General features: G+C 35.2%; 1 protein-coding gene across 2 annotated transcripts in view; it reads left to right on the top strand.

Annotated features, from left to right (window-relative positions):
• Positions 1-12,719, top strand: part of dph1 (diphthamide biosynthesis 1) — a 93,403-nt gene that overhangs the window by 381 nt on the left and 80,303 nt on the right. For both annotated transcript variants that reach the window (XM_083548704.1, XM_083548705.1), the window contains exon 2: positions 1,754-1,903. In XM_083548704.1, coding sequence (XP_083404830.1) covers positions 1,754-1,903 — 150 coding nt within the window. The remainder of the gene's footprint in view (positions 1-1,753; positions 1,904-12,719) is intronic.

Consider the following 12,719-nt stretch of genomic DNA (forward strand, 5'->3'; position numbering starts at 1 on the left):
CACCCCATCGGTGCTTTGAACCCAAATTTGGATAGCACCATAAACTGCTCTGAACTGTCAAATGTCAAAATAAATGTGCCAATGTTTTTTTTTCCCACTTTCCACCTGTCTAGTGCTTCACCTATAAACCGGAAATATTTTATGATTTCGTTTTTTTTTAAAACGCCATTTGAGTAAAAAGTATTTATCTGTGCTATATCACATAAGTCATATATAGCCCTGTTATTGAGAGATCAAATGATGAATCCACTCTGAATTATTAAAGTATCTTTATATTGAAATGCTGCTTTGTTAGTTGATTTTCATTATGTGTGAGAAATCCAGGGTTGTCTGTCATGCTGACATCCTGTGACAACATCGCAAACAACCATGGATCTCCTGATGCATAAAGAAAAGTTATGTCTTGCACATTTACAGTGGGGTTCAGTAGGTGAGGACTTTATAAAACGAAAGGAATCATGTTAGCCTTTAGGAATTAAAACAAAAGAACAATAGCTTTTTTTTTTCACTCTAGTGAAATCTGCAATTATGTCCAGCTCAAAACATTGTTGTAAAGTCAATTTTAGCCTTGAAGATCCAGAATGTGGTGAAACAATGTGATTCAGATGTGCTTTAAGTTAGCAGAACCTAATCTGGCTAATTATAAAACTATGAAATGATAAGCGTGATGGTGTACAGATGTAAAAAGGAGGAGGAGCTGGACAGACTGAAAGAATAAAGTACTGCAGCATTGCATGTTGATGTAATTGAAAAAAACTTTTATTTAAAAGACACTCCTGAAGATTACATTCTAATTATGAATATTAACATGCAAGTAGTTTTATTACAAATATGAATATTTATAATTAGCATGTAATCTTCAATACCTTCTTAAAAAATGTTCATTAACTTTTATATAATGTTTATTATAAATATTAATATGCAAGAAGTTTTATTATAAATATTAAAATACAAGTAAAAGGTTTTGTTTAACATTACAGACACATGACAATCTGTTGACATTTTTAGTACTAGGCAAAATCTGGTTCTTTAGGGATATGTTGCAACCCGTAGCACATCTCTGCATATATAGTGTTTGTTATCTAACCTTTCAGGGATCAGAAATTCGTTGTAACACTTTATCCTGGATTTCTGTGGTTGGCTATAGATATTGCCCTCACAATGATGCAGCAGAAAGTTTGTTTTTAACAATGCAAAAAGTTTGACTTCTCACTTAGTTTGAAGACACATTTGGTAGCAAGTCCACGAAGACCCCAAAAAAATGCCTACAATTAAGATTCTCATCGATACATAATGATAACAATAAACTCTATTGAATACATCAGGCTTAAAAGAAACACAAAGGTAATTGTATATACTTTGTGGTATGGGTTAGAATGAACAAAAACATTTTTATTTGCTATAAGTGAAATGCTTCAAATGAAAAGCCTGCAATTTGATGGAAGTAGTAATTGTTGGATTTAAAATATCTAATGAGTTATTACTGTAGGTAATAACCATAAGAACTTAATAATAGTTAATTAACTCTGATTAACTCTCATAACCCCTGGCTATGTTTCACTTTTAGCTTTGGCAAAAATTTTTTTGAGTAAAATAAATGCAAACCTAATCATTCATTTTGCAAGGCACCTAAAATGTTTTAAAGCCATTGGACAAAGCAAAAAAAAAATACATATAACATTTTGGTTTTCACAACTTGGTCGGAATGTTTGTTTGCTGAAACAGTATTGCTTTTTTTATTATTGTGGTTTAGTGAAAGGCCCGAGGAGGGTTGCGAATCAGATTCCAGATGAGATTCTTAAAGACCCCGAGCTTCAAGAGGCAGTTAGTGTTCTGCCTTCCAACTACAATTTTGAGATCCACAAAACAATATGGAGGGTGAGGCAGGCGAAAGCCAAAAGAGGTGAGTCAGACAGATAGTTATTCATATTGTAAACAGCAGGACAGAAAATACAGCAAGGAGTGTGTTCTGAATTTTGTGCCTGTATCTGTGTGTGTGTGTGTGTGTGTGTGTGTGTGTGTGTGTGTGTGTGTGTGTGTGTGTGTGTGTGTGTGTGTGTGTGCGCGCGCATTTGTGAAAATCTGCTGTTCTGTTTTTGAAATTGAGATTACTTATGTGGAACAAGACAACGTCCAAGTGGGCAATATTAGGTTGAATATCAATTAGATATACATGGTATATAATGTATTACATTTAGTAATTAAATATTTAATTTATTTATACATTTTTGCTTGCGAATATCAATAATCTTTTTCTTTACTAATATAGTAGATCTCATTATCAACCTTTAATGGGTTTACATACCAATTAGAGCTCCAAAAAATCAAATTAGAGAACCAAAAAAAAAAACTATGCACACAAAATAGATCATTAAATGATTTGAATAATGTGCACAATGCTGATTACTAGCATTTTAAACGCCATGATTTAATCCACAAATTCAATTTAGACCTTTCAATCCCCCCCAACTGCTGCCAACTGAGAAGATTTAACTAGAAGCAATGTTCCACCTGTTCTTTCCAATCATCATGCCTAACGATCTGAAACTAACATCCGTACAGCTCTAAATGTATACCCACAAGCCCTACTTCCAGTGAATTTACTGCTGGTATTGACAGTAAAGATTTTTTTCCAGCGCTAAACACTTCACGCTAATTTAAAACAGGATGTCCAAAATACACCGTTTAGACTTCCAATAGAAAACGTGTTTACTTTTCCAAATTTAATTTCACTTAATTATTCTGGCCTGAGCTTTTCTGGATTTTCTTCATCAATACCTGAAAAAAAAGAACTTTACAATCGCAAAAAACATTGGTCTACCTAAGGAAGAAATGTAGAGGAATGTAGCAAATCTCAGCAAAACAAAAGTAAAGAGCTCTACGTCAAGGAAACTGAGACAAACATTTCTGATACTATATAGGAACAATATAATTGAATGCAAATCTCTCCATTTGGAATGCATTTATTCAGCAATTTAGTAACACACTTTCTTAGATACATTTGTGCCATCTTTAGCCTTGCTACCTGCAGGGTTCCTGCAAACCGTTTATTTCTTCTAACTTCAGCAAAAGCTAGAGGCTTGACTTGTGTAATTAACCTTTTTGAGATATGATGGAACAGAGCGCAAAGTTTAGTAGACCTCCTTCACCTCATTCTTTAAGGGATTAGAAGTTTTTTGTTGTTGAATATTCTCCATATTTCTGCCTTTACATCAAGTGTTCATTTCAGATTAAGGCTTAACAGTATGACAGGATGAGCTGACCTCACTATTTATCATATACTTTTTGCTGATGCTTTCCATGTTGCAGAGAATTTAGCATATAGGCCAAAATAAATCCTGCTTGCAGCCTTTGGTTTCCACCAGTGCACCCCCTACGTCTTGTTACCTTAGTTAAATTGAGTAAAACAGAGTTTTGGCAATTTTATTCAGGGCATCTGTGACTATAAGTTAGGTCTCTTGAACATAATCATAAAGGTCTGCAAGCTAGCCGTTTTTGGTTATTTTGCAAGCTTGGGGTTTTCCAAAATAAAACATTGTTCAGAATCAGATAATAAATAAAATAGAAATAATGTAAGTTATGTATTCTTTCTGTGTGGTCCGGTACCAATTGGCCCACGGACTGGTGCCGGTCTGGGGCCCCAGGGTTTGGGGACCTCTGGTTAAAGGGATTCTGTGCCTCTGTGGTGGTCAGTGGTATACATTGTTCTATTAAAAAAACTGTTGCAAGAGAGAGAATTTTAATCACATTGTATATATTTTAGTTAATTGTTATTTAATTTAAATAATATCCATTAGTTGCTTTGTAAAACAAGCTTTGGCATAACCTTTTATTAACTTTTTAGAGAAAATTGCTGAAAGCAAGAGATTTGAGTTTCTACTTTAGTGTAAAAAAGTTTTTTTGTGTGCACCTTTCTTGCCATTCTTTCAGCTTGAATAAACTGCTGTTGTGTTGTGTTCGCTTAGGCGCTGAGATGGAAAACATTCACGGAGCTGGTTTGCATTAGGGTACTCCAGAGCTGATTTTCTTTCTAATTCGGGCACTTCATTATCCGATCCAGTGACTGCACAATTACATCACAAAAACCTCTAGAACCCTCTTGGAAATCTCTTTCCAATTTTTCCACTTGGCATCACTCCCCGGCACACGCTCCAGAGCCCAGCGCACACCCCATAGCCCCGCATGGCTTCCTGTCACTTTTAGACTGGTGGGATTGTGAGTCACACGTGTTAGCTGTTATGTAGTTGAACACATTCAGGAAGAGAAGAATGGCGAGAAGGTTGAGGTGAAATCAGAACATTGGTAAATCCATTGAGAAAGCGAAGGTGAAAATGTTGAGAGCGCATTGCTGAATGAAGCCCTCTCAAGCCCACGTTTTAAGTGAATCACAGCAAATAGGTGTTTAATGCAGTAAGCGTGTTAGCGGGTGGCTTGTTTTGTGTGCCAGGTCCTTTCTGGGATCTCTCCAGGGGAATGTATGCTGGTTTTTTGTTGAGTGCTCTGTTCATAAGAAAGAATTCTTTCTCCCTAGATACACAGAACAAAGACGGTTTTCTCCTCTTCAAACCATGTTTCTTTCTCACTCTAAAGCCTATTCGGTCATTTAAAAAAATATATAAATATCATTACTTGTTGTACTTTATGAGATGATCCAAATAAAGTTGTGGCTGAAGAATTCTCACAGGGTTTGTGAATGTGTTTGTCATTTTATTTCAAAATCCTGTAGTATTAGACCAACGATTAAATAAAATAATAATAAGGATATTTGTCTATCTATTATATTGTTTGGGTCACATTTTTTTTTTTTTTTTTTTTGCTGTCCTCTGACCTTTGCATGATCTCATGCTGTTTTCCTATTTTTGACTTTGAGACAAGCTTCATAGTAGTGGTCACACAGGTGAGATTTTACTAAAAAGTTTAGATTCTGCACAAAATCTTTTGTCTCCAAATCAGGGTTAGGGTTAGAGTCAGCTTGAGACCATTCTGCAGCCAGCTGCGGTGCTTTTTGAGGGGTTGTTTAGGTTTATCCTGTTGTTTTTCAAAAGTAACAGACATAACACTGTGCTGATGCGAAAGAAGATTGAAAACTCAAGTGTAATGACCAATAATTAATAATTCATATTGCTGTTTATGATTAAAACTGAGAGGCCATATTCATCATGATTGAGACATATTAAAAGATATAGACACTTCTCTCAACAGAGCACTAAGCATTATTTATATCCACCCACTGCAATTAAAGAATGACACCAATCAAAAATTATTTAATGGAATCTAGCAATAAATAGCAATTAGGGCTAATCTGAACAGATGATTGTGATCATTATGATTAACTGTTTAATTAAAGCATTAATTATTTTAATTGGCTGACTAAAAAAAAACAAGGCAGTTTGACTTATTCTGGTTAAAAGAAAGAAAAAATAAAAGAAGACATAAGTCATAAGACTTCGTTAACAAGGTAGGCCAATAATATGGTGTGGGAAAACCTGTCAAATGTTTCTTAGGCTGAGTTCAAGGAAAAAGTTATTAAAGGTGAAAAATCAGCTTTTGACCAGTTTTTTCCTGTGAAACCATACATAGATTTTTTTTTATTGCACATGGATGTATTTATAATATTTTATTAATCTTGGTAATCATGTTATGTATGAAGCCAATTTAACAAACAAAAATAGTCAGTCTGCACAAAGATGTTTAAAACCTTGCTCAATAATAATGCTTTTCCAGGAAGGTTTGCTGGATTGGACATGTCATAGAGAAATCAGCATGAGCTAAATCAATCAGTTGACTAATTACATGCTGGCTTTCAAATTGTTACTAGTGAGCAGCAATTTTTTTTTAATTAAGGAGAATTTTTGAGAGCTCAATTTTTACTTGGTTTAAATATAAGATATATGCAAGAACAAAACATATTTTAGTCCAGGATACAAAGATGTAGTACATATTTGTAATATTTTTTTTAATACATATTTTGTTATAAAAAAAAATATATATATATATCTTAGAGACTTAGAGACTCTCAGAAGTAAAGATGAGCAGAGGTTCACCAAACTGCAGAAAACTGCATTTACAAATTGTGAAACAATTTCGGAATAATGTTCTTGAACTTCACATTTTAAATACTTTTTTTTTTTTATGTCTCATCATCCACAATAAATATAATACATTTAGAGAATCTGGAGAAATCTTTGTGTGCAAGGGACAATGGTGAAAACCAGTATTGGATGTTAGTAAATGTTAGGGCCCTCAGGTGGCACTGCATGAGCTCAGAACACCTTCAGTAATCACCGTCATTAAACCACATGTTATAGCATCATCATTAAATTCAGGTTAAAGCTCTATCATGCAAAGAAGAAGCCATAAGTGAACATAATCAAGAAACACTTCTGTATTTTCTGGGTCAAAGCTCATTTAAAATGACTGAGGCAGATCTAAAAACTGCTCTATGGTTGGTTAAATGAAATTTCGAAATCAAATTTGTGCTCAGTTTTGCCATGATGTATGACCTGTAACATGAAACTATCTTTCACAACCTCACCTTAGTAGCAGAGTTTGGCTCTTCTTCAGTTTTATGCCTCCTACACAGCTGTTTCTGTTTTAGTTAATGACTGTGTTTGAACCAAGATGTGAAATTGGTCATTAGCAATTGCTTGGTATAATTGTGCAAGTGTACAAAATGTGCAAAAGCAAGAAATAAAAGCCAAAGGGTGGGCACACAAAATATTGATTTGATTTGCATTTCTGTTTATTTCATTTACTTTCCGTTTTGTTAATTGATAAAAAAATAAAAAAATAATTGTATTACACTGTTTTGAAAGCATTCTCACTATGCAGCATTTCTTTTTACAACTGCCTAAAACTTCTGTCTGTTTGTCTGTCTGTCTGTCACTGCATCTGTAGTTATATGTTGATTATATTATTAATAAGTAATAATGCATCATTATCACAAAGTGTAACAAGACTGTAACAAGGCTGTGATACTACAGTTTGTTATTTTTTGAACAATGAACAATGTCTATGGCACAGTATGGTACAGCAACCTTTTTTATTACTGCACTGATTGATTGCCTGCCAGTTTTATAAAAAAAAATTTATTGTAGCAATATCATATTCTGTTTACTAAATTTGATTCATTTGAATTACTTGCCACTGGAATGATTTCTTGGCACTGCTTTTTACCTTGATATATATATATATATAATTAATATTTTTATTTATTTATTTATTTTTTACTTTTATTACTCCTGACTGTGTTTGCAGTGTGTAAATTAAGACTATGAGGTATAAGTGTAGAAGACTTTTCCTAGTGCACTAGATGCCCCAACAAACACGATTTTTCACCCTCTTGTCTATTTTTACCAAAAAAATTATTAGCACACTTGACTTTGGGCCATTTGTTGCTATTAGTAGCTAACTGTTGCTTGCGCTTGGTAGTGGATACTGATATAGTGTATGTATATATGTGTATATAAAATGTATATTACATGTTATTACAATATAGATGTATTATAATATAACATATATGGACTTATATACCTTACTAAGGTATTGATAATCCAGTAATCCATGAAGCAGTAACTGTATGTAGTGTTCCATGAAAAAAAATATTTCCCCAAGTCGTCTTAGCTTGAAAAAGAATTGTGCATTGGGGGGGGGGATAATAACACACCAAATTTATATGAAAAAGAGTACATGAGTAAAAGCAGCTTTAATCAAATATGTGTAATGAATTGTAAAGAAAACAAGTTGAAAATGTTAAGGGTGTGAAAATATATCTATTTAGTTAAAACCCTTAGGCGCTTTGAAATCTATAAAAATGCTAAAGCACTGATTGGTTTAAATCAAAGTGGCGAACTAAAAAAAAAACAATTCAAGAAGTCCTGGGACTTCCAATAATGGAATTGACATCCTTGGGAATTCCTGCTTCTTCTGTTTTCTTCAAGCAACATTGATAATGCCAATGCTCTGTTTTGATTAGCAGTCTTTTTAAATAATCCAGTGAAACAAGAGGCATTACAAAACAGAAAAAGCAAGGTTTGTCATATCCCTGAAATCTAGTATTGAGAATGATGAATTTAGGTTTAGCGATATTGTGGGCAGATTAAAGATTTTATCATCAAACATTAAATAGAGAACCCCAGAGCAGATAAGAGTTCAGTGCTTATCTCTTACTGGCAAGAGTGTTGAAACAATACAAGACACAAAACCCAGAAGTCATTGGAAGGCACACTACACATTGAGTTTGTGGTTTAAAATCAGGTTCTTGTGTATAAGGTGTTTATTTAATAACCTCTTCTTTTTTTTTTTTGACAGCAGATACAGTTATGTATATAACCTTTATTTCACCGGTGGCTTGGCAAGCTGCTAATTAAAGCAGCTCTTGCCAGAAAAGCTAATCGGATTAATTTGTCTTTGTGCTCAAATGATCAGCTGCATAATAAAATTAATAATTGCAGCATTTTTTGTGCCTTATTAGTACTTCAACTATATTGTATCAACAATTTAAAGAACAGTATTAATGCTGGCTAGCCCATATAAGGAACCCTTTTTGTCCAGTCATTTTTTAAAGTTTAGAACATAAATACAGATATTTACATTATGTTTATGGCATTTGGCAGATGCCCTTATCCAGAGAGATTAGACACTTACACACTGTAGCACCGCACATCTTGCCAGTAGAGTGTACAGAGCCCCAGAGCTGCACTTGTAGTCCATTTGACAGTGTGATGGGCAGTAACATTTTGCTCTTTTGTTGATGTGCAGTGTTTCCAGTTATAACAGCAATAAGCACACTTGTGTTTTCCTGTCTATGGACTTACTCCTTAGCTTATTCCTTGTCAGCTTTATCTGCTAGCACCTGGCATTTCTTCCCTTTCTTATGGCATTTCTGAGTTCATCACTTCCAATTGAGTAGAGCCTGGCCTTCTCATCACATGGTTGGATGGAGGGATGGATAGATAGATAGATGGATGGTTAGAAGGATTTGTCAGCTCGTGTTGAGCTGAGTAACCTTTTACTGTTAATAAACTTGCCCTTTCCCAGGTAATGACCTGCCTTGTCATGTCCAGACAGAAGGAAGGCCGTCCTTTAACCTTTTATCAGCGAGGCACAGGCGAGCTACTCTTTTCCCTCTCTTTCAGATTAATTAATGTTCCTACCTCCTTCCAATAACGCAGCTTTTTATTTATTTTTGCATTTAGTGTTTGTCTTTCCGTACGGAAGATTATGAGTCATCAGTTAATTATTTTGCCTTTTTTTTTGTTATTCAGCTCATGAATTTTTTTGTCATATGTTCTTGACTAAAATGTCAATTTTCACACTTTAGAATTGTCTATCCTATTTAGCAGCTAATAAACCATGAAAAATAGCTAAATGCATTTCTTATAAATAATAGCTGTCTTACACTTAATGTTGCTGTATGCACAATCAAGAAGTCTGGAAAAGTTATAAAAAGAGGAAAAAGGTAATGAGAAGAAAGAAAAGACTCAAATGATCAGGCAGGTGGCATCATGAAAGTTTGGGAGGTAAAAGATCTAACCCCACCATTGATGTGATTCTGGTCTTAAACACCACCAGGAGCAGATTACCGTATTTTTCGGACTATAAGCCACTACTTTTTTCCCACATTTTTAAACCCGCGGCTTAAACAACGAAGTGGCTAATTTATGGATTTTTCCTGGGTTTTTTCCAGTTTCACAAACTTCAGGCGAAAAAACTGAGCGACATAACATTAGACCAATAAAATTTCCGAACGGAAACGAAAAAATGCACCTCACCTGTGTTCTGAGCTGCACGGCATCGGGGGAAAAGCTTCACCGCACATTTAATATTTTTCTTTTGCCGCATGACGATGCCAAAAGAAAAACTTTCGAGAGAAATAATTGTGAAAGGAAGGAGGAAGACAGTGAACAATGATTTTCTTGGTAGGCTACTGTTTAGATACAAGCCGTTGTAACGCGTTGAGTCTGGGTGAAGGGATAGCTCGCTAACTCCAGTTGTAACAGAAATCATATGAGCACAGACAGGTTTCCAAAACTCGTGCTTTTTGATTTTTCTTGGCAACAGCATTACGGGTTAGTCAAAGAAACTTAGAAATGAGCATCAGAAAATAATAAGGACATATTCCTCGGTCTTGCACACATGCAATAATACCGGGAAAAAAATGCGGCGGCAGCCTATTCCCAAAATGCCGCTCTGCTCTTAAAGGAGCCACAATATATTTCACCCGTTACACCGTGTAACAAACACTGTCTTTCGTTAAAGCCTGTGTAAAGTTCATTAGTTTCAGTGTAGACACCTGAGGCTTATAGACAGGTGCGGCTTATTTATGTTCAAAATAAAAATATTTGTCAAATTCATTGCGGCTTATATATGGGTGCGCTTAATAGTCCGGAAATTACGGTAATAGGTTAAAACTGGTTTAGAAATAAATAGGAAATAAAATAATTAAAAGGCTGCTTAACTATTATAATGTTCTTTTATGTGCAAAATACACCAGTGGTGCATTGAAAGTAAAATTAGTTTTTTCCTTCTCTCAGTCCTAATACTAGCACTTTTAGATCCTGAGTTATTTACGCTTTCATGGAGTTGCCACTGGAAATCAGTATGTAATCTGTTATGCCCACGCAGTCTGGCAGAGAAGACAGTTTTTTGTTACAATGAAATCATTAAGAGGAGTTGAAATTAAATCATTGTGGGGTATGTACATTTCTGAAATCTGTTACCAGAAAACGCTTATCTAATGACCAGTCTTCGATATCACACTGTTCTCTGTTTTAAATATGTGAAATTGTGTTGCTGAGGGCTTTTTAAAGTATTTTGTTCAATCCTGGTGGAAACTATGTTTATATTTCTTACCCTCTTAGTCTTGTAGTCGGTCCAAAATTATATTGTCAGGATTAGTAGGAGGCAGTAGACTGCAGTTCTTCCCACAGTAATAAAATAAACCCAGAGACAGGAGCGAGTGTAGTGTGATACTAGGAGGACTGTGTTTGTGTTGAATGGTCATAGTGTGAGATTTGGTACAAATAAAGTGTGATTCAAATGTTCATGGATAACTATAATCAGACATAAACATTTCATCTAATTATTTTTATCCAGAGTGAAACATATAATTGCAAAAAAAAAAAAAAAAAAAAAGTTTCTTTTTTTGTCAGCAAAAATGTTTCTCTTTAACCCAAGGTCAGTAAATGCGGCAAGCAACAGTTATCAGAGAGAAAAAAAGTTGAGGGAAAAAAGGCATGAAACTTCCAAAATTGAATGACAGACATGAAAGAAACAGAACTATTTGAGCCAGTTGGAGCTCTGATTTAACTAGCAGCATTTGATTTATTTATTTCTGTGTTTTTGTTTCATGAATTGTTTGGCAAATTGGATATCCCAGTTTCTTGAATGACATTAAGATAAAGGGAGGGCATCATGTTCTGCTTCAAAATGCCACAGTACATGTTGGAATCCATGTTTGCTTTAATGAACAGCAGGTCCCCAGTACCAGCAGCACTCATGCAGCCCAAGACCATGATGCTACCACCACCATGCTTGATTGTAGGCAAGACACAATTTTCTTGTTACACCTCACCGGGGTGCCCCCACACATGCTGGACACCATCAGAGCCAAACAAGTTTATCTTTGACTCTTCAGACCATAGGACATGGTTCGAGTAATTTATGCTCTTGGACAGGTCGTTTTCAGCAAACTGTTTGCAGACTTTCTTGTGAGCCAGTTTCAGGAGTCAAACTGACTTGTTGCGATGTGTGGTGTATGGTCTGAGCACTGATAAGCGGATCTTCTGCAACCTCTAAAGCAATGCTGCAGCACTCATGTCTGTTTTTTTTCTCAGATCGTTGGTTAAATCATGACCAAATAGTCACCAACACAGCAGGAGACGGAGACAAGGTGATACCTTGCTCCTTAGTTTCATACAAAGCATTAGGAGCTTGCAAACCTCCATCCAGCACTTTGTTTTTACATCATCATTTAATTTATGCTGTTTTATCACTTAGGGTGTATATATAACATATCCAAGATACTGTGTGTGTAAATATATATATTTCGTGCACACAAACACAGACACACACACGTACATTACCCAACATTTTGGTTGCCAGATTTTCTATCATAAATATATTGTCCATAGTATCACATAGAGGGATTCAGCCCTTTCACATGCAGGATAATTTTTTCCTTAGGGACACACGCACACTCACAGGGCACAATCGAAAAACAGGGCAGGGACTCGGACAGGGAGGAGTTCATGTCAGTTTGATAAATGGCTGGCAAATAGAACAAACTGATGCACAAAGGTGCACAAACTGCAGCACAATGTTGAACAACCTGAAGCACTGTTTGCCATATAGTTACCATATAGATCAGTTTTTGGTATTTGTATCAGGTACATATAATGGGTAAACAAAGTTTTTTTACTCCAGAAAATAAGAAAAAGCAACACTGGCATTAACATTGCACAAGTTTAAAAGCTTTACATTACTGTGTAAATATCCACAACAGCACTAAAACAACTACTAAAGAAATTTCAGTAGCTATGCCTAGTATACCCTTATATAATGGTAAAAGTGAATCAAACCATCATGTGATTGTGTGTCAAGGCTAGATCTGAGAGGGTGCTGTAATAGTCCTTCTCATGTGCTTGCTTATTTTTGTCTAACTGAAGGTTGTCCTGTGACCCTAGATGCAACTATTGTGGTATTGCACTAGCAGAGCT

This window comes from Silurus aristotelis (assembly GCF_946808225.1).
Source record: "Silurus aristotelis genome assembly, chromosome: 8".
NCBI lineage: Eukaryota > Metazoa > Chordata > Actinopteri > Siluriformes > Siluridae > Silurus > Silurus aristotelis.